Source organism: Paramisgurnus dabryanus, chromosome 23, assembly GCF_030506205.2.
Source record: "Paramisgurnus dabryanus chromosome 23, PD_genome_1.1, whole genome shotgun sequence".
In the NCBI taxonomy this organism is placed as follows: domain Eukaryota; kingdom Metazoa; phylum Chordata; class Actinopteri; order Cypriniformes; family Cobitidae; genus Paramisgurnus; species Paramisgurnus dabryanus.
Window position 1 is genome coordinate 24,348,057 of NC_133359.1, and position 26,105 is coordinate 24,374,161.

General features: G+C 36.6%; 1 protein-coding gene across 2 annotated transcripts; it reads right to left on the reverse strand.

Annotated features, from left to right (window-relative positions):
* ankrd27 (ankyrin repeat domain 27 (VPS9 domain)) lies at window positions 1–24,378 on the reverse strand. Of its 2 annotated transcripts, XM_065291312.2 has the most exons (30): window positions 24,130–24,378; window positions 21,108–21,230; window positions 20,566–20,676; window positions 20,327–20,483; window positions 17,495–17,649; window positions 17,309–17,362; window positions 17,123–17,182; window positions 16,980–17,033; window positions 16,829–16,894; window positions 16,623–16,699; window positions 16,080–16,207; window positions 12,388–12,469; window positions 12,107–12,239; window positions 9,898–9,978; window positions 8,892–9,016; window positions 8,364–8,446; window positions 8,170–8,285; window positions 7,257–7,349; window positions 6,977–7,174; window positions 6,391–6,450; window positions 6,202–6,318; window positions 5,980–6,024; window positions 5,777–5,899; window positions 5,065–5,262; window positions 3,801–3,920; window positions 3,237–3,410; window positions 3,026–3,122; window positions 2,013–2,091; window positions 1,804–1,855; window positions 1–1,486 (listed from the first exon to the last, which is right to left on the reverse strand). In XM_065291312.2, the coding sequence occupies exons 2-30, from the start codon at window positions 21,207–21,209 to the stop codon at window positions 1,094–1,096; spliced, it is 3,333 nt and encodes a 1,110-aa protein (XP_065147384.1). In that variant the 5' UTR covers window positions 21,210–21,230; window positions 24,130–24,378; the 3' UTR covers window positions 1–1,093. The 2 variants fall into 2 exon arrangements, with proteins under 2 accessions (XP_065147384.1, XP_073669365.1); XM_073813264.1 differs by lacking the exon at window positions 17,309–17,362 and having other exon boundaries at window positions 24,130–24,377.
* Between the last annotated feature and the right edge of the window lie 1,727 nt (window positions 24,379–26,105).

Here is a 26,105-nt window from a genome sequence, read left to right on the forward strand (position 1 = left end):
TCAATGTATTTTTCGTTTATTCATGTGATGAATATTTTAGAAACGGTTTTCTCGTAATGGTTTATTATAGGTTTTTGCTCAAATAAAATAAGGCACATTTACTGCATTGTCACAAAACAACACTGGAAGTGATTTATACAAATATAACAGCTCTCCAGTTCCCAACAATCCCATGTCCAACTGAACACATACATTCAAAGACATACCAGTCCTGTTTTACATTCAGTACTGTAGTACAAGTTTGTGTGAAGACATTTAACAATGACCAGCATTCATTTAAACATGCCATTACTTACACTCAACTAAAATTAAACAAACAATTGGACTACAGTAGGCAAACAAATGTTGCATGCGATTAAAGTGCATTACAGCGGAGGACCACAGATACATTTTATATTACCTATCACACAAAACTTTATTTTCAGCGATATAAAACTCGTATGATTTGACTGAATATTTCTTGCCGTGATTTGGAGAGGAACTCGAAATTAATCCAAAAAAGTAAAAAAATGCACTTTAAAGCATTGAAGAAATAACTCTGTGAGTAATAAAATACTGACTGTGCAATCTTTGTTGTGAACAACACCATTACTGCATGTAACACTACATAATATACTGTTAACAGAAAAGAACAGTAACGAACAAGACGGATAGTGAAAATAAAACTCTACACGCTACAAAAATCTTGGATACAAATAATTTGTCCCTTTAGACATAGAAAAACATCTCCCTTTATATTAATAAGTGGCAACCATTTCATCTTTAAGGGTCACATCAACATGCACTTCATTGCTTGTGTTGTTGTTTTTTTATTGTGTGATTAGTATTGACACACACAAAGCTTGTGTGTTAACATGAAGAAAAAAGACACAAAAAAAAATGTTTTAAGTCGTGGTTGCTCAGACCCATAAAATCTGTAAAAAAACAAAAACGATTTTGATCTTAGAAACCAAACACATGCGTAAACATTCCAACACTGGATATTATTAATAAAGTTTAGATGCTTTATTGTAAATCTGACCCATCACTCCTCCAAGGCAACTAAAATACAAATTAAATACACAGTAAGAGTCTTTTGTAACCAGATAACCACTCACAAGACAACACTGTCCATTTCTGTGAAAGCCGAATCCAGATCAGTTCCTCTGTAGAGGACGTTTTTCTTTTCCTCCCCTCGCCCTGACGCAGAGCCTTCATTAACCCGTTCAGGGTCATGTGAGGGTTTGAGGGAGTCGGTGGGCTCCTGAGGTCCGTTATTAAGCTCTGTCTCCATCTGGTCTGTAGAGGAGATTTGTTCTGAGGTCTGGAGGGAGCGATGGGTCAGATCCTGGCTGATGGTGTGGCAGCGGGTCATGCTCTTGGTCTTGGCGTGTAACGACTGCATGCCTGTAGAGTCCTGCTGCGTCTGCGTATGACAGTATAGGCCGCTGCTGTCTATGGTTTCTCCTCGTGTCAGTCTCCGTCTCTCACTCTGACCGTGTGGTGTCTGAAATGAACAGATGCGTCAGGAGTCAGATTCACTGATTTAAATATAAAATGTATTACAAAAATCTAATTGGTTAAATACCAATGAAGTGACATTTTAAGTGATGCATTAAACATAAATGATAGCTTTGAAGCTACAATTTTAAACTGCATTGAAACTGAGGAGGTCCACTATATGGAGAAAAATCCTCAAACTTCATTTATTTTCCACTAAAGAAAGGCATGAACATATTGGATTACATGTGAGTAAATGATCAAGATTTTTTCATCCTTCAACTGTGAGTTTGTATATATGCGTGTACATATGAAGAATAATACCTGATCTTTTGCATCTGTGGTGCTCATAGTTCTGTCAGACCTTTTCTGAGTTCTAGAAAGCACAAAATTCCTTATGAAACATCTTTAACAAAAAACATTTCTGGACATAAAATATAGCTTATAACTGTACTGTGAAATACATTTATGAAAAGTTAAAAACAAAAGGAACATCCAGTAATAAACAGGCTATTCATGGATGGTAAAAATACCTTTGTTTGGTGGCGTTTATCCCTCGACCCTCACTGTCAGGACTCTCACAACTTTTACCTTTTTGCACTTCCGAGTGTACTACATGAGAAAAATAGACAGTTAAACTATATATTTTTTATAAAGTAGTACACAAGTAATTTATGATACAGATGCGGTATTATCCCCTTCTGACATCACAGGGGGAGCCAAATTTCAATAAGCTATTTTTTCACATTCTTGCAGAGAAAGTTTTCATAAACCAAGTTACAGAGTTGATCTTTATCACATTTTCTAGGTTGATACAAGCACTGGGAATTATAGCACTTAAACATAGAAAAAGTTTGATTTTCATGATATGTCCCCTTTTTTTAACGCAATGCCAGCTTCTAATGGTATATTCATGGTGAGAATAATCTAATTATTAAAGTAAAACTAGAAAATATGTTTTAAATGTATTTAAAGCAACACTATGTAGTTTTTTCACCTTTAAATAATGTCTCTAAAATTATTTCAGTGATAGAACAACTTTTAACTGGACAAATTGTACTGTTGCTGCAACCTGAGCAGCCTCCTAGCTGCTACAAGCACACTCTGAAAGTGGCGGTGGAGGGTAGAGCACACAGCCCCGCCCCTCCCCCTGCCTGTAGAAGAGTGTCTGATACCAGGCACTGTTGCGCTTTTCAACCACATGGGGGAGCTGTGAGTCATTTTTACATGGAAACTACATAGTGTTGCTTTAATCTAAAATCGTGGAACTATGTTTGGATTACCTTGATTAAAAACGTTTTCAAAAGTATTAACAGGAAAAAAAAAAGGTTTCAGATATAATACAATCTAGTAGTTTAATGGACAATGAATTCTGACAATATGAACATTTTCTCCAAGAGTATAAATTGATTTATGATTTTTGGTCTTATTCTGCATCTTTTATAGTTGACTTGATCCCAACGATTCTCAAAACAGAAATTTTCCAAACATCAGGATTTATTTCATGCAACATTGATCTGTATTGATTTCAGTTACTAATTCTTACCCACAATCCCCTCTGATCCTATGGAGTTGGTTTTAACCAGGTTTGACTCTACAGTATCAGAACAGGCTTTCTGTAGAAGCCTCTGGATCTCTGTGTTCTGTAGAGACAATTTTAGGACTTTATGAAATACAATTTTCCTAATATAAATGTGGCATGTGTGTGAATACAAACAAAACATACAGAATAAACCACCAAACGTTAGCAGACATACCTTTCCACCCATCTCGTATGCGCAGTCGAGGGCGGTTCTCTGTCTTTTGTTGCGCATGTGCACCTGTGCCCCCCTGTGCAAAAGCAGCTCCACCAGCTGAACGTGTCCCCCCCTTACAGCTTCATGTAGACCCGTGTTACCGTGATTATTTGCAAGATTTACCAAAGCACCGCTCTGAGAGACAACACATATTATCATTCATTTTATATTAGCACACAACAAATGTAATGATTATGAGATTTATAATACATATGTATATCCAATTATGGATAAATTTCATGCAACTATTATGACAATTTAGAATAAAAATACATTAAAATACAAATTATATGCATACATTACACTCATATTAGAATTAAAATGTTTGTTTGTAGTATTTAAGGCCATGCGACTGTGGAAAATAATATGAAATACAATGCTTTCAATATCATTAAATTATAAACCATATAGATAAAAACGTCTATAAAACATTATCTAAATACAGAGTCATAAAACAAGCATAATTGAATATAATATGCTTCAAAGACACTGGACTCTTGGTATATGATGTAAATATTTACATACCTCCAGCAAGATGGTGGCAATCTCTGCATTTCCCTTTAGACAGGCGTGAATAAGCGGCGTGTTCCCATAATGATCTTTCTTATTCAGTTTGGCGTTACACTCCAGCAGGGCAGACACCACCTACAGGACATACAGCAGTCACAAGAGGGCGCTATATACTAAACCCACTCTAAGCCAAATGTCAAATCTCCTGACTTTCCCTGACTAAAAAGCTGAATTTTCATGACCTTTCTGAGATGTTGTGAGCCTGATAATGTAATGTAGCCTACACTGTTAATTTATAAAATTCGCTTAAATGTGTAAAATGAATAAAAAAAAAATGCCAATAAACAGCTGTTTAGATTATAGTCTCACTTGAAATCAGTGGAAGCTTGGACCTGAAAATGGCATCACAACTTAACAAGCAGATTACATTTTGATTACATTTAAAAAAAAAAATTAAAAGCGGCAAACAAAATCCCTGATATTTCATGACTTTGACAAAAAATATATATAATTCAGCTTTGAGTGTACATTGTTAAACACTCAATATTGTGATGCATGGTGGGGTTTAAGAAGTGTATTAAACCCCAATAATAACTCAATAATGTCCACTATGGATGGATATATATATGATGGGCATTCGATTAAATTTTTTTAATCGATTGTCAGGAGAATTAACGATCGACTATCGATTAATCATTAATATTTCTATAATAAAAAATTATTATTTAACTTTTATAATTCAAAAATGTTGAATACAAAAATACAGCGTGTTTTCCTTCATGAGACCTTTATTACAAGATCAACTTGTGGCAAACAGTTAAACTACATTTAGTTAGACAAACGGAACATATATGCGCTTGAATATGCGGTGCTCTAAAGCAGCGAAACCTGCAGCTGCGAGCCGCATTCTTAAACAGAGACCTCATTTGTTCCAAAAAAATCATGACCTCTTCATGATTATTCTTTTGAAATCAAAACGGAAGGTCACAGATAACGAAGTATGGTGTTAAATATTGCACCCTGGTGGTAAAATGTTGAATTGCTGCCACACAGTGAAATTCATTTAATTGCTTCAGGACACACGCTACGCTAGGCAACGCAACCTGCATTCGATTAAAAAAAGTATTTGATTAATCAATAACAAATTAACGTCATTGACTATATATATATATATATATATATATATGGATGTTCCCTTAAATAGTGCACTATTTAAGTGTATATGGGGCTGTTAAATGTTTTGAAAGGCAAGTTGTGATTGGTCAGTGATTGTGATCACCTGTATGTGGCTGTTCTGACACGCCAGGTGCAGTGGTGTGGACCTCTGGTTGTTGCAAGCGTTGATGTTGGCACCATGACGGATGAGCAGAGATACCAGAGCTGTGTGCCCGTGCAGCGCTGCCACGTGGAGCGGAGTGAAGCCATCGGCACTGCTGCTGTTTACACCCAGACCATCCGGCTGCAGACGGGCTGTTTTCTAAACACAAAAATGAACAATTTAGCTAAGAACATACCGCACTATCCCATCAACAACAACTTTTGTTTGAGATGGGATAGTGAAAAGAAGAAAAACAAGCATTAAGTCCTCTCATCCTCATGCAATGTATAAACAAATCCATTCAATTATGAATAAAGATTAGGATTTAAAATATACCGGTAGATGAAATTAGGATGCTACAAGTCTGTTGTCAATAAATTTGAGGCAATCACAAACTACTTAAATAAAGCTTAAATAAAGGATTGTATTTTTATTTCCTGTAGTCAGATGCATTAACACTGTATCAGGGTCTCAGATGTATTCAACTGCATTTGTGCTGACAATCATGTGACTCAAAGGTCAAAGGTGTGCCATTTCGAGGCACCTCTCTCTCTATAAGTCATTCAACAGTTAACAAGTCAAGTAATCGGGATTATGATTTTTTACCCAAATAACCGTGATTATAATTCCCCCCCATAATCGAGCAGGCCTATGACATGGGTGACATTTAGACCTTTTGTGTTGGTTCACAGCTGGGACACTGGCAGAGCGGATGGCAAAGCTTGGTTTTCGCTGAAACCTCAACCTCCTGAACTTCATCCGGCTCCTCATCCACCCATTCTAAAAGATAGTGTACCTGAAACACATACAAACACTGGAATCAAAACTACTGTAGCTGTTTGCAAAATCATGTGAATGACACTGAAATGAGCTCACCATCTGCACATCTCCATCCGCCACTGCTCTTAACAACTTCTCTATCTGTTCGTACGAAACAAAGAGTCAAAGACTTGTTATCCTTCACTTTTCATGTCAATATACTTCCATACTGAAGCATCTGTTTAATTTCAATACTTTATTTTCAATTATGCAATATATATTAAAGTAAAAACTGGAAAAGGTAAGCAGTTTTCATTCTCCAGAGGGCGCTGTCAGTACCTCTCTATGTCTGATGCGGTCAGTTTCTATTGCTGTTTCTACACTCAGTGACGACACGCTGGATACGGATGAACGTCTACTGCTGCAGTCAGACAGCTGTGGAGATCGACTCAGAGACTGAAAGACAACTTATTGTTAAATACGATAAACAAGCAATGGGAAAACTCTAGCACAAGTTTTAAACCTCACCTCAAATCCACTTTCCATTTTACTGGAGTCATTGTGTCTGCGCTCCAGCAATGACAAAATCTACGAAATTGTAAATGGGTTACATGCTAAATATTCGAAACAATCACAAACTCATTTTGCTTGACATTTGTAGGCATTTAAAGGTGCAATGTGGGACTTTTAGAAGGATCTCTTGACAGAAATGCAATATAATAAACATAACTATATTATTAGTGGTGTATAAAGACCTTACAGAATGAACTGTATTGTTTTTGTTAACTTAGCGTGAGCAGTTTTTATCAACATACACCGAGGGTCCCCTTACATGAAAGTCGCAATCATGTTACTACAAAAACAGACGACCTGCTCAACAGTGCGCATTTTATCCATAAGTTGTCGCAAATGACGACAGTTTCTCACTGCATTTCGAAATTGAAATTGGTTGCACTTCGCAATCTCACCACTAGATGCCACTAAAAACCCACATTGAACCTTTAACAGTATAATCTCTACAAAATACTAAAATTATATTAAAAAAAATGTAATCTTTCACACGAATACTGATAATGTAGACACAAGACAAAATCAACAGTGTAAATGTTGAGACCTTTGAGTTGAGAGCGCAGTGCAGTGGAGTCTCCTTGGCTTTGTTATGGATGAGGGTCGACGCTCCGTTTTCCAGAAGCACTTCCATGATGCTCTCATAACCCCAGCGAGCTGCGATGTGGAGCGGGGTGTCTCCCTTATCATTCTGGACATTCAAGCGACACACGTGCAAGTCGAAGTACACCAGCGCCTTCACACACTAAAAAAACATGAATGATTTGAATGAAGTCTAAAAGTTGAATTTAGCTGTGGGATATTTATGTGTTTTAAGGACGGCTTACATCTTCATGACCGTACATGCAGGCCAGGTGTAGTGGAGTGTTGCCATTGTTGTCCTGAGCGTCTGTGTTCGCCTTATAGTCTAACAGCAGCAGCTACATGAGAAAACAAGGAGATGCATTTAATAAAATGAACCCTTACTTAAAGGGACCATTTCACATGACTTTATTATGATGTAAAATAAATATTTGGTGTCCTCAGAGCGTGCATGTAAAGTTTTAGCTAAAAATACAATATAGATCAAAAGTGTGCGGTTTTGGGTGAGTCCTTTAAAATGCAAACTAGCTGATAAAATGCGGAAATTTGTTGAAATTGAAACTCAATTGTGCTGTCAATAATTTTTCTCTCTGCACTAAATGGCAGTGCAATGATTGGATAGTGAAGATGGGGCGGTATTATTATAATAAGATCCCCTTCTGACATCACAAGGGGAGTCCAATTTCAATGACCTAATTTTTCATGTGCTTGAAAGACAATGGTTTACCAAAACTAAGTTACTGGGTTGATCTTTTTCACATTTTCTAGTTTGATAGAAGTACTGGGGACCCAATTATAGCAGTTAAAACACGAAAGTGTCAGATTTTTGTAGTATGTCAACTTTAATATACAGTTCCACAACACTACAACTACATCATTGTAATAAAATTATTATTAGCTAACTAAAATTTATGAGAAAATAAGTAGCATTAAATAGGAATGAACAATGTTTAACATGCTTTTCCAGCTTTTATCATATTTGGATTTAAATGGCAGCTGATGATGATATTCTGTAGGATAAAAGCTTGTTTTTCATTTTAAATGATCGGTTTAGTTTTTTGATCAAGTGTGTCCAGATTTTGGTTCCTCTGCATTTCTAGCATTTTGATTTTGTTGGTACAGCTGAAACATGAATGAAATGAATGAATAAAATCTGACCGTGACTCCCTGAAAACCCTTTTGACAGGAGAGGTGCAGCGGTGTGAGGCCGTGATAATCGGTGCTGTTTACCACGGCTCCCTTTGAGACCAGAAGATCGATCAGCGCAGACTGACCTGAGAACCACAACAGCATGTTTACAATAAAGAACGGTGTGAAAATTTATCATTTTGTAGATATGGGACTCTGCTTACCACAAATAGCAGCGACGTGGAGGGGAGTGTAACCTCTGTCATCACGAGAGAATGGAGTGACAATGGACGGGTCGTTTAACCTCCTGAATAATGACAAGACAAAACTTTAAAAGTTACTATCGAGGCTTTTATCCAAAGCAACTTAGAGTACATTAAAGGTACAGTATAAATTGTATCAGCACACTGTCAGAAAAAAGTACAAAAATTGTCTTACTCTTTAAAATGTACCACCACTTAGGTACAAAGGTGTACTTGTTAAAAGGCTTAAGTATCTTTTAAATCCATAACACATGATACAATGACACACTCGCTCCCTATTAAACTCTTTAAAAGCTGTGAAACTTTGTACTGCAGCTCACAGTCATCATCATATCCTTAAGATGAATCAATTTTGAATGTCAATAACACTGATGAAAATCATTAATAAATAAATCTAGATGATTGTAAAGGCTCTATACATTCTTATAATTTTAGATAATAAATAAAGTAAAAGTGTTGATGTAATTTCAGATGTGTGCTGGGACTGACCCTGAGGTACGGAGGTCACAAGAGTCACATGAGCAGAGCGGGTGACACATTTGCCTCCCATCATCCTCGTTCTCACTCTCAGACAGCAACCGCTGTACCTCGGCCTCATTACCGCTCACGATGTGCTGCAGACAAACACAGCGTAACAGATACAACACCACATAGACCGTAAAGAAGATGGACGACGCATCTCAATAAGACTTCCATAAAAAAATGTATGTAAATAATGTCTATTGACATCTTGCACCAATGCCGTGATTTGGAGCCCATTTTCCTATTCAACTCAAATCACAAACACATAAATCATGTTGTTTGTGCCATTTTTTTACAACTAACTTAAACCAAACTTATTAGAAAAACGAGAACTTTAAAGTAAATAAACATGATAAGAAATAAATAAAACAAGAGAAACCATCACGTTTACATGCAAACAAATAATCTTATTGATGGCTCAATCGGATTGCAAACCCTTGAGGTCAATTGAAAGCAAAATTTTGATTGTATCCAAAGGGGTGTTGTACTCCAATCTGCTGCGATACGATCAGCCAGAGAAAAGGATTAAATTGGATTAAAATCAGTCGGATTGAAACATTTTGTGCATGTTAACATAGCCATTGGGGAAAAAAGTATTGGAAGTGTGGAAGACCTATACTGCAGCCAGCCACCAGGGGGAGATCAAAATGTTTTGGTTCACTTTTCAGGACATGTGTGGCCCTCATAGTCCCACATACCAAATATTAATTTGAAGCTACATTTTTAAGTTTACTGTGGAATTGCATGTCCAAATTATTTTTGGCATAATGTTCTAAATCCAGTTGGATACTCATGTCCTGTCATATGTTTAATTTGGTTTTTACTTTATAAAAAATTACTTTATGTCTAAACTACCTAGTTTTAAAATGCTGAAAGTTCTTGAATAAAAGCAGCAGTGGTGATGCTTTATTTCTGGAAGTGGCAAAGACATTTGAAACAAGAATAAAAAACACCTTGAGACATTGCAGCTCACCTCAAACAGATGGTCTATAGGTGTAACAGCGTTCTGAGAGAGGAGGTCCATCTTCTTGAAGGACAACCTGTTTCCTGCTTCCTAAAGTAAGTGCACATGTGACTCATTACTACACTCATTTTCCACCGTGTTAACCCTAGTTATGTAAAAAGTTAGAAGCTTTGACAGGATTAAAGTCAGAACAGATCAAACAGATGAATAATGAATGCATTTGTGGTTCAACTAGAACATTACATCACTATGGATTAGGGGTGGGCAAAAAAATCGATTCTTAGATGAATCGCGATTCGGACGTGGGCCGATTCTGAATCGATTCACAAATGTCAAGAATCGATTCTTAAATGTTAGTTTACAAAATAACGCCACGTTATCAGAACCAAAAGGCGGAACTCAAAGCGGTGATGCACACGGACAACTTAAGAGAGCGCGCCCTGCAAGAGCGCATAGCGGAGCTTACAAGAGCAGAAGAGAAAGAACACTTTAAATGCTTGTAGGACTATACTGCATATATCTCTACATTGAATTTAGGGCTGTCACCATTACTCTATTCTTTTTGAGGAGTTTTAAAAAAAAATCCTTGAGTACACGTCGAGTACTCCTTAAAATAGCGGAGATGCGGTTTAGTGAAACAAACAGAAGCATACAAATCAGCGCTACGCTGCCTCTCTCTCTCCCTCTCGTTTGCTCGCTCACACACACCGTGCGTGTGAATCAGCAAGTGTGTGAGGCAAGAATGCGCATCCATGTGAATTTTGGAAGTTAAAGACGACTGAGCTGCAGTGGCATGGCAAAACACATTTGAGAAGAAAGGCGCAGCAACTCAAAAAGACCTGCATGTTTCACAATTACTCCAAAAGACCATAATGACAATTTTGCGCGTGGAGCAGCAGTTGTGCGATCTACCGGCATTGCCTTTGCGATCGACGTATTGGACACCCCTGCCCTAAACCATCCGCAGACTGTTTAGATATAACATGAATATACTTCTGAAAAAATATGCACATAGTTTGTTATTCAGTCGCTGGGTGCGCTGCATTATATAAATACAGTAATACTGCCAATCAATGTGTATAATGATGATGATTAGACGCTTAACGTTCGTGGAAGTTAATGCGGGTAATATAAAGAATTAATATGTCACTCTAATTTAATATTTTTACTGGTTTTAATGTCTTACAACAGAAACAGGACATGTATGTATATAAGAATGACATTATTTATCCCTAGTTGCATTAAAGTACAGTATATGACAGTTCAGAGACTAGCAAAAGCGCAAACATTAACCTGGCTTTGAAAGCAAATGCGACGTAATGACGTCACATATATGCAAATTAGTACGTCAAGAATCGATTCTGAATCGAATCGGGACCCTAAGAATCGATTCTGAATCGATTCATGAGGGTCCAAGCGATTCCCACCCCTACTATGGATGTTCCTGCTGTATGTGCAAATGCAAGAGGGGAATTTCCTATTTGTAGTGTAATTATGTAGTTCTTCTAAATAGTACCACTTACAGGAAGTTACTCTTGAAACTAAAAGTTATAAAGTGGCTTATGACCTATACAAAAGAGATTTGAGACTTGGAGTTGTGACAAAAACTAAGAAAGACTTTAGACAATGAAAAACTTGATATTTTATGAACTCAACTATGATGCAAGATAAACGGGCCATTAACACAACAGCGTTTTCAACCAACCAGGAAAGGTTTTATGCATTTAGCCGTTTGTTTACACAATGGCATTTTCGAGTATCGTAAAATGCAAACTTTGTAAACAGATTTAGGCCTAGTACACACGGACACGAATATTTTTATAACAGAGTTTTTCCCTCCAAAAAAATCCCGTCCACACATGGTCGGTTTACAAAAAATCTCGGTCCTTATGAAAAAGCAAAAACACGCTATCAAGCGCTGTAAGAGCATGCCACACCAGCAGGTGGCGATATGACCCAAATCGTAATTCCACCTTGACCAATAATAATAATAATAATAATAATCCTACCTTGTAGTTCATGTAAACAGTCTTATGTGTTTGTATTTATTGGTCTATTGAATAATGCATGTGTGCACAAAGGCATGTAGTGCTTCATTACTATGTAACATTGCCATCTACTGGCCTGGCATGCATAATACAGCATTTTGACGTTTAATTGGATCCGTGTAAACGTTGATCTTTTGTAGGGTATACGTAGTCGTAAGTGTAGCTCTTACCAGTGTGCTCTGGTTGAGGTTACCCTGGCTGATGTACTCCACGGCTGCTTCGAATGAGGTAAGACAGTAACCTAGATCATCCTTACTGGAGTTACAGAAGCGGAAATTCTTTATATAACTCAGATTTGCCATCCTGAGGAAAAAGCCAAACCATTAGCCGTGTTGCCTGCAATATATGCAAATTTGAATGTATGCATGCAAGTACGGCTCAAAATGCTAGTTCATAATTATTCAACCAGCTCTATAGAAGTTAACTAGAAAACACATACGGCCCAACTCACCAGTTAGGAATCTCCGTTTTGATTAACAAGTAGAGAATGGCTAACAGCAGATCATCAGCACACATGGCCTCGACGTTCACAGCTGTGAGAAACACATGATGCGTTATTACGTAAGGAATAATTGACGATGGGCTGTTGAATATTCGAAAATAATCAGAGTCAATTATTCTACTTATACCACGGTTACCAAAGAAATTGGTAAAACATTGCTTTGGTGGATATTTTAAGACATTTGACAGGTCAGGTGTGCATCTTACAAAATATAATCATGCTCATGGAAAATTTCTCAACCAATCAGAATAAAGCATTCAACAGCCCCATGGTATAACATGTTTTACTGTATTCTGGGCACAATCTTGCATGGTGTCTCAAGTAGTCATAATGCAAAATACATTGAAAGCTATCATCTATCTTTTTACAAGCACACTCAGTGCTGGCGCGTCAGCCCTGGTGTTGAGCCCTATTCGTGTGAAGACCTACGAATGTAAAGACCAACGACTCTATTTGCTTAACTCCACCGAGCAAGGACACCGACAAGACACTTGGAGTATTATATAATTGATTTCTTTCAAATTCTATTTAATTTTTTTAATTTTAACTAACAACATGTGTTTCCAGTACATTCCTGACACGCTCTGATACCACTCACACTACGAGTCTACGGCATGCACAAGGATATAGGCGTGTGTTGATTTGCTCATGCATATCAGGTGCGGTCCAACTGCACAGCAACCGCAGGCCCCACGACAGAATAGAAGTAAAGCGTATTTTTGTCAGCAGCAGTCACGAAACAAACCAGCTCCACGTCTGCCATGCTTCGGTTGAAAACGGCAGGTGTTAGGCATGCAGAGGAATTTTAAATTTGAGCAAGCGTGGAGCAATTTTACGGAGTGGGATGAAATTTTTAGGTGAGCTGAATTGAGCGAAGCGATCTAGTGAAGCGGGGTTAACGAACACGCACGTGAGCATCTAGTGGTGAGACTGTGAATTGCAACAAACGGCTCAGTCCTTCCCTTTCGAAACGGCACGATGTGGGTGACAATCACATACGATTAATCATGCAGCCCCCTTAAATTGATGTGTTTACTTGATGAGCAAAATGACCTAAGAAAATAAGTCTAGTTTTAGATAAAAAAATCTTGATTTTTTCATACACCATTTCAATTTACTAAATGCTAAGCAGATTTTTTTTTCTTTGAGTATTACAGCCTTGGATATGTCAATGATTAACAACAACATTAATTTTTATTTATTCATATTTTTTATGCAGTATCAGATTAAAAAAAAGTTACCTCTCAGGTCCATAAAGGACAAAAATGTCCATGTCAAAAAAGTGTCATAAAAATATTATAGATTAATATTTTTTTCCACTTTCACTGATGCCATTTTTTTAACCAGCATCAGCTCTAATCACATTGACCAAACATTCATTAATTTTCAGAATTTTAACCCTTCAAATGCTGGTTTGTTTACACAATGCCACTGTTGTTTTTTATGGAAAAAAACGACACCTCCTTTGCAGCAGTTGTAGTCTTGTGATTTCCAGTACAATATTTTTTTTCATTCAAACTGTTCACACACGCACACACACACGCTCACACAAATGCACACACACACGCACATTCTGGTTTCCATGTTTTGTGGGGACATTTCATAGACGTTTTATACCATACAAACTATATATTCTATTCCCCTTACGTACCCCATTCTCCAACCCCAACCATCACAGAAACCCTTCTACTACTCCACATTTTCAAGAAACATCATTCTGTTTGATTTATAAGCTTGTTTTCTCATTGTGACCTCAAAATGTCCCCACAAGGTCACAAAAATACTGGTATTCCTATCTTTGTGGGGACAATTGGTCACCACAACGTGATAATTACCAGGTACACACACACACACACACACACACACACACACACACACACACACACACACACACACACACACACACACACACACACACACACACACACACACAATTTTCAGTACACACATACAATGAAAGACCAATGTTGCATTTTGTATACATAGTACACACATACAAACCACACTCTGACATCCATACGAACACACCCACACAATTATAGCTTCATAATATATCTAATTGGCTCTATAATATGCATAAGCAGAAAACAACAAAGCGATAATTTGCTTTATATGCCAAACCTAAAAAAATGGCACAATCTGGTAAAAAATAGTAAAAATTTAAATTTTAAAGCCTTGCCAACAGAATGAAAGCCTGTTAACAAAGATTGCATCATTTTATAGTTGAATGGCACCGGGATTAAAAATTGCATTTTTAATGGGTTTCAATGGGGACATTTTTGTCCAAAAGGTCCTGAGAGGAAGTATTTTGTGTACGTAGTAGAACATAGATTTTTTAAAGGAAATGAAGGTGAAATATTAAAATTCCAATAAAAATGCACACCTGTGACAAATTTTATGCAGTTAGCATTAACGCAGGCAAAGTTATCAAAAAAACAAAACTGAAAAAGACAAAAATGTCCTCAAGGGTGCACAAGGGTTAAATCATTTAGTTTCGTTAGAAAGAGCAAACACTTACAACTGAATGTGTCTGCTGACTGAATTCAGCGGAGCTCAACGCGCGTCACGTCACAGAGCAGCAGGTGTCAGATTTCATTTATTTCTGTCAGAATTTGCAAGGCGAGCTGACTGACCAGATGATGACAGAAGCCGCGTGCTTACTCGTTTTTGTTATAATGTACATATATGATGTTTGATATAAGCGAGATCGTTTTGTTGTTGTGTTTTTCATCAAGAAAAATATTAAACCCATCATTCAAGCAGCGCTTTTATGGAGAAGTAGCCGGTTGCTCTGCTTGGGACTGGCGGGTTCTTTGAGAATTACCTGCGCACATTGACTCAAGCACTTAAGTAAACCAGCTGTTGCACTCGCATTGCACGCAAATTCATACGCGATTAACGCAGCTTACGCAAGCACTGCATTTAAACAGTTGCGTAATTCAAAAGTGAAAGTAAAATGTGCACATCTGCATGCGCATTTATAAGCCCCTCCCACTCGGTGATACCGGGATCACCGAGTTTGTGACGCGCCGATTAACCGGTGGGAAAATTACGTCACCGCGGCAACCCTAACACCATTAACAGATTTTTTGCTTGTTTTATGGACAAATTCACTTAAAGTTGTCTGTTTCTTGTCTTAAAACTAGACTTATTTCCTTAGGTCATTTTGCTCATCAATAAAAATACATACATTTGTAAATATTTGTACTGAAAACAAGACAAAAAACTAAGTAAGAAAGACATTTTTTGAAGTCTGACATTTGAGTATAAAATCATGGACTGTACCTACAAACAGCTCAAACTCTTTTGGTCTGCCTTGTCAGGGCAAAATTGGTAGAATTACTAAACAAGCAGTGTGACAAATAGATATTAGTAGTTAACAGATACTGAAGATGTTGTTTTACAACATCTAGTAAGGTCTGGTTTCAAACAGTAGACTAACTGTTTTAAATGAGTGCACAGCAGCTAACCAATTACAAGCGTTTTCAAGGGTACAGTTATCACACAATTAAAACAACACACGGCACTAAGCGTAGAATGGCCCGTACAGCAATGGTTTTAGATAATAATACCATGTTATTAAAAGATTACTGTATTCACCATCATGGGAATGTACAGGAAGCCTTCATGTGGGAACATACCTGCATTTTGACGTCTGGTCGAGTTCATGATGGTTAAAATAACCTTCTTGAGGCACATTAGTTTCTGCTGAGGAGACGTACAGGCGTTCAGCTGACTCAACTCTCGTTTAGCTCGAGGAATATTTATACTGGAGGAGATAAAGAAAACACATGATCACTAAATCACAGAATACTGTGGCTCGACAAAAAGGATGACCTGATGGCCTTGGGTAAAGCATGATGAATAGTTTTTTCGAACGCCCAGCTTTGCAAAGTATCGTTTATTTGACTTGTATGTGTATACAGACGTTTGATGCATGCGCATTGCAACAAAACACAATGCATCCCCTGGACTACATACTACCGATGAGTGAACAATGCTCAGGAAAGCTGACAGAACGGTCACTTGCCCACTCGAGGAGTGCGGCATCATTGCAAAAGTTCATAGGCCTTGCTAGTTAAAATATTTAAGCAAAGAAGACGCAAAACAGATCTTGATGCGCTAAAAGTGGTGCTCATTCAAAAACTCCTTTTCATTAATGAATCAATGATGGGAAAGTTCACCTGAATTCTGACGTCACACCGAGTTCTTTCTGCTGCAGATCATGTAGCGATCTTGTTGTTTTGTTAAATGCTGCGTCCTGCCAGGAAGAAATTCAATCAATAACAAAACACAACTGAGCGCAGCGGCCAAACACTTTTCAGTGCCATGTTCTGACAGTACATTTATTTTCAAAGTGAAAATAAACCAATGAAGAGATAATCCGTACCCGACTAGCTTCAAGAGTCCCAACATAACTAAAGAGCAGATCATGGATGCCATGATGGATGTACATCTGCAAATAAGGGAAAAGAGAAATGTATTGTGTATAATGTTGTTGTTTTTTTAAGGTGAGACAGAAAATAAAAGTGGTAACTGACCTCCACTGCTTGTTTGAGGAGGGTCATCTGTATCTCCTGTCTTGCCAGGAGCTTCTAAAATGGAGATATTTTCCTGCTGTTAGCCTCTCAGTGAACGTCAATGTTGTTGTATAATGCTTAAAAAAATAAATAAAAATACTTACCAGACGAGAGTCCTTCAATAGCCACTGAAGACATTTTGTATAGAGAGTATTAACAGAGTCCTGAAGGATTGGAAAAGTAAATAGTTACAAATGAAAAATACTATGAATTGAATGGCCATCTGATATATTAAAGTGCCAGAGTATTAATATCAAACATCAGCATTTATTAGTTTTGTTATTACACACATGACTCCTGTTCTGTACATCAACGCTTGTGAAAAATCCCCTAGAATTAGAGCTCTTCAGGATTGGTTCATTTTCAGGTAAGATAAAAGCAAGAGACAATGTTAAAGATAGAAAGTTAAAAGTGGGGGGTGAAGGGGAAATAGGTTTGAATAAGATAAGATAAAGCAGAAAACGGGTTTTGCTCACTATGTGATGTCGAATGCCCTTCCTCTCTTGTTCTTTAAAGGACTGACAGAAGGTGTCCACAAACTTGTCCAGTTTCTCAGCATGGCGGCCCAAAAATTCTCTAACATCCTGGATGTTCTTCAGGCAGTACGTTGCAGTAACCGAATTTACCTCCTCTATGAAACAAAAAAAAATAAAATGCAATAATCATAAAAATGAAAATCTAACTATTGCGCAAACAATCACTTCTTATTGTTACAAAAAACATATTTAATTAATATGCCCTCTCATAACCACAGCGACAAAACAGCATTTAACTCTTTCCCCACCATTGTCAATTAAGAGAAAACATTTCCCTTCCAATGACACTTCCCTGACGAGTTTTTACGATACTTTGTAAATACGCTATCATCCACAAAATGATTTTATATATATATATATATATATATATATATATATATATATATATATATATATATATATATATATATATATATATATATATATATATATATATATATATATATATATATAGAGAGAGAGAGAGAGAGAGATAGATATATATAAAAACAGAAGCGAAAACTACTTTAACAACATTTTAAACTATGTATGTTTTTGATCATCATTCTGAATCTGATCTATAAAAAAATTCCTTTACAGAAATACAATTATCTCTCAAAATTTTGTATTTTTGAAGAAACCTACCCATATTTAAGAGGTTATAAAAGAGAACAAATGAAGATAGGATGAAACTTTTTTCCCACATTTTGTTTGTTTAAAAGCAGTGTGTATGTTTTTGTTTCATTTGGTATTTTTGTATGTTTATATATTTATAAAAGAAAATTTTCCTGGAAGGTATTTTGTGAAACTTTTGTGAAAAATCATCAAAATAAAAAATGCGGGCGGGCAACTTAAAAAAAGGCTGACAGGAAATGAGTTAAAGGGGACACATCATGAATATCTGACTTTTCCCATGTTTAGGTGCTATAATTGGGTTCCCAGTACTTGTATCAATCATGAAAATGTGAAAAAGAAAAACCCAGTAACTTAGTTTGGTAAACTATTCTCTGCAAGCACGTTGAAATTTGGCTCCCCCTGTGATGTCAGAAGGGGACAATACCGGCCATTAATCTGCACCATCCAACCATGGCACTGCCATTTAGTGCAGAGATCAGCTTATTTGTATTTTAAAGAACACACACAAATGGCAAATTTTTGCTCAACCTAAAAACGTGGCAATTTTAACTTGATATAATAAATTATCTATATGACATTTTGAGTTAAAACTTCAAATATATGAAGAAAAAAAGTCTTGCGAAATGTCCCCTTTAAAGGAATAGTCTACCTTTTTGCCATATTAAACTTTGTTATTACCTGAACTTAGACGAATTAATACATATCTATCTTTTTTCAATGCGTGCACTGTACAGCGCGTCGTGAATGTTTTAGCATTTAGCCTAGCGCCATTCATTCCTATGGTACAAAAAAAAAAGTTTTATTTTGTGGCACCATACTTACTGGTATAACTCCTCATGTACTGTAACAGTCTTTAAATAGGGAAAACACAGAAGTGTTTGGTGGCTTCCCTGTTTGGTACCATAGTAATGAATGGGGCTAGGCTAAATGCTAACACATTCACGACGCGCTGTACAGTGCACGCTTTGAAAAAAAGATAGATATGTTTTAATTCGTCTAAGTTGAGGTAATAACATAGTTTAATATGGCAAAAGGGTAGACGATTCCTTTAAGTCATATTTTTCTATTGGTGCTTGTGTGCCTTTTGTTTAATTTAAAATAAGCACTTTGATCAGTCACAAGCACATATGAGATTTGAGCTCCAGGCAAAGAGCTTCACAGTCAATTACAGTATTATATTTCAGTTTTTTTGGAGCTTGAATAACCCAGTTCCCATTCTCTTTCATTGTACAACAAAGCCAAGCGATAGATTACATTTCCTTTTCGTTAAACTGAAACAACCATGTGTGCCTTTTTAGTTTCTGTATTTGTTGCATTGTGCTGAATTGTCACAGTTGTTCAATGTGATTTCTGTAATCATTTGATCTGTGTTTCTCACACATTGACTTTAGCACAAAGCTTGTAGCAAAAAAGCAATGCTAATGTCAAGCCCAATGCACTGAACGAGCAAAGCTCAAGCTGACAAAACACACACACACACACACACACACACACATATATACATATACATATATACATATACATATATATATATATACATATACATATATATATATATATATATATAAAATAAAAAAACGGAAAGCTGTAATGTGAAGTCACCGGGACAGCAAATAGTCTTTTGAATTTAAAATGATGAGTGGATTAAGCACTTTAAATCTGCAAGAGAGGAATAGAAAGTAAAGAAAGCTACGCAAACAGTTATAACACCGGTCAATGTATAATCTAGACTTACTAAACTAAAACTTACTAAACTTCTAAACTAAACTTACCGTATTCAACAGAGTTTTAATCTTTCTACACCTCTCACAATGTTAATAAATCCTTTCAAATGGGTCATCTACACAAGTATTGCTTCATATATCAGTGCAAAAACTGTGTTTTTGTGGTGCTTTGACGAACAGTCCCACATTACTAGTTGTTTGTCACGCATACAGTAGTAAACCGTTTTTTTTTGTAGGTGGGTAATGATTGCCTTTTTCACCAGCTACCACCACAAGTATATTTCAGATCTGCAGGAACCACTGGATCTGATAAAGTAGCCACCTCTTTTACTATAAGAACATACATAAAAACTACTTTTTCCATGTTCAATACTTAGTTTTTTATGTTTAGTAAGGATGAGGCATTAGCCTAAACAAATAACACACACAATACCTGGGCTTTGGTCCGAGTCAAGGGGTCTTGAGACACAGAGTATACTGTAAGCCTGCTCTTTCTCATTGTAAAAAGTCTCCTCAAACAAGATGGGGATGGATGTGGGACTGGGAAACCCAGCGCCCAGTCGGACCTGGTTATTTTCTATAGATACTTCCTGAAACAAATGCCACAAAAACATGTTATATTCAACACTGAAATATATGAGGTTTTATTCGAAAGGTCGTTTAAGCACACACCTTTCCGTCTAGTGTCTGGTAACCCTGCTCAGCAGGCTGAAGGACGTATCCATCAAACTGAGGTGCCGTTAAAGAGATGACTGGTAAGCTTCCACGACAAGGTACCAGAATCTATAACGCGACAACACACAGACAATAAACGTTACAAAAACAACCTGAAGTAACAAAAAGTTTAAATACTGCTCTTTGGGAAAAAAAACCTCCATGTCTTACATGGAGAGTCATTTTATGCAACTTTTTGGTTTCGTTTGTGGAGCTTGAGTGCCACGGTCCACTTTCACCCTTACTGGATGAAAAAAATTCCCTCTATAAAGCTCAATTGCAGTGTTAGCAATGCAAAGGTCGTGGGTTTGTTTAATTGTCTATCAAATAGTGGTCTACAGTACTTTAATCCAGGACAGTTAGGAGTGATCTCTATAAATGGACATGACAATAAGCTCATCGATCCTGAAACAAGACTTAATTCATGTAGCGAGTGGAAACAGAACTTCAGACAGCATGTGAATCGACCACAGTCACATGAATGTTGGTTAGTGACTTACAATGCCATGAAGTTGTGCCACTCGAATGCAGAGGTCCGGTCTTTGTTTTTCCAGAGCCAAGTAAAAAGGGTTCTTCAGGATATCCTCATCATAGACAGCCATATGTGTATCAAACTCCAGCTCCTTAAAAGAAAGGAGGAGACAGGAGATAAATAACAAGAAATTTAAAGAAAGGAGAAGCAGATGCAGAAAATGAATTTTAGAAATGTCAAAGAGAGCTTGCATGTTCCCTCATTATTGTTGTATTTGGCTGAACTTCACACAGCTGATTCTTACACTTAACAAACATTTAGTGGGTTTAGTGTTTTGGATGGATAAGTGCAAACAGTTGGACGTGTTACAGAGCATTTCTGTGCCGAATGCACTTCGTCAGGGTTTGTCAAAGTTTCGGAAAGGTTTTTTTCGAATAAGGGTCCAGCGGACATATTAGGGGTAAGCCATACGTATTATTTATTTTCATAGGCACTTTCCCCAGAAATGCACGCCCACACGTCAATCAGCGGGAGAGCGAGAGCCCAGGATAAGTTACAGGCATCAGCTTTCAAACTCACCAAAGGCACGAAAGAAGAAGTGTGTTTTTGGATGTAAAGAGAAGTAAGCCAGCCTTATGGAAACAATGGATATAGTTTGTTTATCTGGGGTAGCAGTGGAGTTTTGTGTGTGTGTTTGTTTAATGCTGGATTTTGTTGAAAAGTCCCAACCGGGTCATGAGTTGGGTCATGCGGTAAGTAAGACTTCTGTGTTACGTTGAATTTTGGCATGTAAGTGCATATGATGTAAATGGCCCGAACATGTAGAGAATCATAAATTATCCAGTCAGTGTTGTATGAAGTGCTCGTGACTCGCTCCTCCCGCAGCTTGTAACTCCTCCTTCTGAATACATTCAGTATTCATATAACAAATATCTGAGTACTCGTAATCTACAAGTGGATCTGTACAAACATCACATGAGATTCAGCACAAAAAATCTATTATCTCTCTCTCTCTCACACAGCTGTGCCCATTGGTAGTGAAATCAACAACATAACACTCTAATGTACCAGTAAACATCCCTGTATCCATGCAAATAAAACACACAGACAGACATTACTCATACTAACTTACAATGGAAGAGGTAACTTATACAACACAACAGTACGTTCCTGAAATCTCATTGGACAAGAGATGCCATACTGCTGAAAACAGACCAGAACAGAATACAATGTTTGGTTTTACTCGACCACAGAAATGAATATCTTTATTAAGCCTGTCTGTCTGTGTTCTGGGGTTTTAATAGATTATTTGAATGGGCTGGATGTTTTGAACACTTTTTGTGATTTTTGGTATATCAAACTCTCAAATGCAAATTAGATTCTCTTATATATTATTCATTTAAGATCAGATAAAGACAAACTACATTTCTTTTGATCAAACATCCCGCTGCAGGAATTTCCCACTCGCTTTCATAGTGAATAATTCTGTTCACTTCCTAAAAATCAAAGTCAAATCAATAACACAACGGATCATTCTGTACGATTCAACCATGCCAGCTAATATCATATGATGCCAGTTTTACGAGAATGCCACTCAATCCTAAAACATTCAGTTGAGATTATATATTTATCAAGAATATAGAGTTATATATTTGAGCAGAAAACAGGTAAAAAAAACCTATAGGAGAATCAGCAAGCATAAATCATACTCACATACTTATGGCGGTTAAAGAGAGCTTGCGACACCACAAATAATTTCATCTTCAAACCCTTTAAATGTTTAATAAGAAATAAGAAAGCCATGTAGATGAGGTTCAGATTGTCCGGATTACAGAATCACACGGGAGCTCGGAGAGGTCACGGCCTGCTGAGGTCCTCCACCCCTCATACTGAGCAGCATCATCAATGTTTGGATGACTGTCTGCTGCTGAGACCATGAAGAATGTGAGATTTGCCATGTGATCTGTTTCTTTAGGCCATAACGGACTGTGGGCTTAGAGAGAACCTTGCCCCCGTGATCCAAACAGGATCCGACTGTGTGCTCTCTCGAAAATGATTTCGCAATAAATAAACTTTAAGCTTGATGCTTTGAATTATCAGATGCACTTAAGATTCCATCAAAGGAAAACTAAGGGAATTAGATGCGTCTGGTTGACATTACTCAAACATTTGCTCGGTTGTGCCCCTATGTACTAATCCCCAATAGTGAATATCAATAAAATAAACAGGCCCATTTATTGAAACGATTTTAATAGATAATAAGGTGTTTCACACAGGTTTATGTAACCCCTAACAATGCTACATAACACAGTTATTCAAGCTATAAGCTTTGTTTATCATAACACGCAAAGTCTTTTGAGAGACTATGGTATTTGCACGTGACGCTGATGGAAATACTGATATAGAAATGTGGAAAACATTTCATGTGGAACCAACAAATTAAATCCGGTTTTATGGCCAAACTTTTAAATTGCACTTAAACGAAAGAACGAAGTAATATATCACATGATCACGTGTCTCAGGTCAATAAAATCTGTACAACAATTATCATCATATTTGCAATACATGAATGCAGTATACGTGCCCTGTTTGTATGAAGTATTATTAAAACAGGAAACGCAACATTAGACTCACAACACCATCAAACAAGAATGCACCCTTTATGTGCACCTTATCTTCTCCTAAATGTTTTACATGTTTACACACAATTTAAATTTTTAACACTACATGTGAACGCTTGTAGTAAACATGATATTTGTTTCATCATCTCTTATGAATGACACAAGCTAACTAACTTAACCTCAGATATTTGTCATCCTCAACAACTACACGACTCGGTTGACGTTATATTTGGCTTAAATGTGTATGAATAAATGTTTAAGCGATCCAGAAAACTAATAACAAGAGCGACAACGATGTAGTAAATATATATGCTAGTGCTAGTGTGATGGGTTATACGGCTAACTTACTGCTGCTAACAGCACTGAATAACTACAGTCAAACAAAACACAATAATGCGGTCTTTAAATTAGGAATCTTATCATTCTTACCTCATATCATTAAGCACAGGATGGTAAGCTTGTACAAGTATTGGAGTTTGAACAAAAAACGCAAAAGCATTTCAGACATCCAGCGACAAAAACACAACGCCTCCTAATCTCATGATTCAACGGAAATCATAGCGACCAATCAGAGATGCCCCCGATGATGCGTTGACCAATCACGAGAATTCTTTCGTTTGCTCAAGCGCAACACAGGAAGGCGTCATTTCGGGTTAAGGAAAAGCTTCGAAGTGTGCTTAAACTCGAGAGCAGGTGCACGAAGTGAGATAGGATTGAGTTAAGAATGGCCGATCAGTTTAATTGTTTTGCAAAAACTTGCACAATGTGCCCGTATTTTGTATAATGGCTGGTAAAGCGCGTTCGCGGTGCAAAATAACCAAGAAACAAAACCTGAATGCACTGCTTTGGATAAAATGCTAATATGCTAAAAACGATATTATAGGTTTATTTACAATGAAAATACATAAGTTATTTTCTAAAGCAAATACATATTATCAGATGACGATGCCAATAATAAATGGAGTGTAGTGCTCAGGTCCAATTAATTTAGAAAGATATGTTTTATAACAGCACTTCAATGGTTAAAGGTCGCAGATAAAATGCAAACAAACTATTAATATAACAACAGACCTAATTCAAATCCCAAAACTAACAATATGAAATAAATTAAATATGTTAATAATATAACCTTTGATAAAATTGACGCATTTACTAATTTACAGTCTTTTTGAAAATTCTGTTTTTTCCTAACTCCATCTGAATGCAACTCAAATAGCATCAATACGTATGACCATAAGCTATCAAAAGGGTTGTTTAACATTATGTTGTCATTTATTGCCATCTATTGGCCATTTAACGGAATGAGTTTCTGCATGATATTTCACATGTTTGCAGAGAATGGTTTACCTAAACTAAGTTACTGGGTTGATCTTTTTTTTCACATTTTCTAGGTTGAAAGAAGCACTGGGGACCCAATTATAGCACTTAAACATGATAAAGTCAGATTTCCATGATATGTCTCCTTTAATGTTTGTCTTCTTTGATGATTGGACAGATTTAAGAGATTTGCATATTTGTTAACGTCATCTTGCTAACATTTTATCTTTCTTCAAATCCATGTGACATTTAGTTTACAACTATACAAATGTTTTTTGACATGTAACTTACAATGTAACTTAAATGTTACATGATGCCCCCTCCCCATAGGAATGCATATTAATCATTATATATTCATAACATTATATCTTATTATAAATTTTCAAAAATGTTGATAAACTATATATCATTGGAAAGTAGTTTTCATATTTTGACACCTTTTTGCATTAATAATGATGCAGTGACAGTAATTTAATAATTTGTGACAAGAGTATGCAGCAAACCGTTGACACCTAGTGGCCATTGTTGGTAAAACCACTAAAAGTGTGACACTAAAAGTGTGATTTTAACTTGAAATTCGGATCACAACTAATTGAGACTTCTGGCTTCATGTTTACCGTACATTACTTTTGTGAAACCTTAAATTTTTTAAATGTTTTTTTTTTTATTAAAATAGATTTAAACGGCTATAACATTTTTTATTTATTTCATATTTTCACCTATAGATACTTCTGTGTTAAACCTTCAATTGTCTTCCTTAAAACAAGACCAAGATTAGGCTTCTAGACAAAAAAATGCCAGAGTTATATTAATTTGAAAGTGTACCACTCAAAAGGAATTTGTGCCAGTTAAGGGGTTAGATATACAATTAAAATGGGTGCCTTTTCAATACTGAAAAAAGACCAGTTTTACAGCTTTTAGGGGGAACACATTGATGTGAAAGAAACCAACAATGTCAACTAAGACTGTATAATTTGTTTTTTCCAGTGATTGTCAAGTCGCAGACAGTACAGTCAATTCAATCTGTTTCTTTTCCCAATGATTATGATGCAAATCAACAAAAATATAAATCTAATAAGTGAATGGAC

Excerpts from the sequence above, each read along its gene's own strand:
- ankrd27 (XM_065291312.2), bottom strand. The coding sequence starts at position 21,209 with ATGGCTGTCTATGATGAGGATATCCTGAAGAACCCTTTTTACTTGGCT. Across the intron at positions 8,286-8,363 it reads CCACGTCGCTGCTATTTGTG|GTCAGTCTGCGCTGATCGAT; the intron begins GTAAGCAGAGTC and ends TGTGGTTCTCAG. Across the intron at positions 2,092-3,025 it reads AGGATCAGAGGGGATTGTGG|TACACTCGGAAGTGCAAAAA; the intron begins GTAAGAATTAGT and ends TTTCTCATGTAG.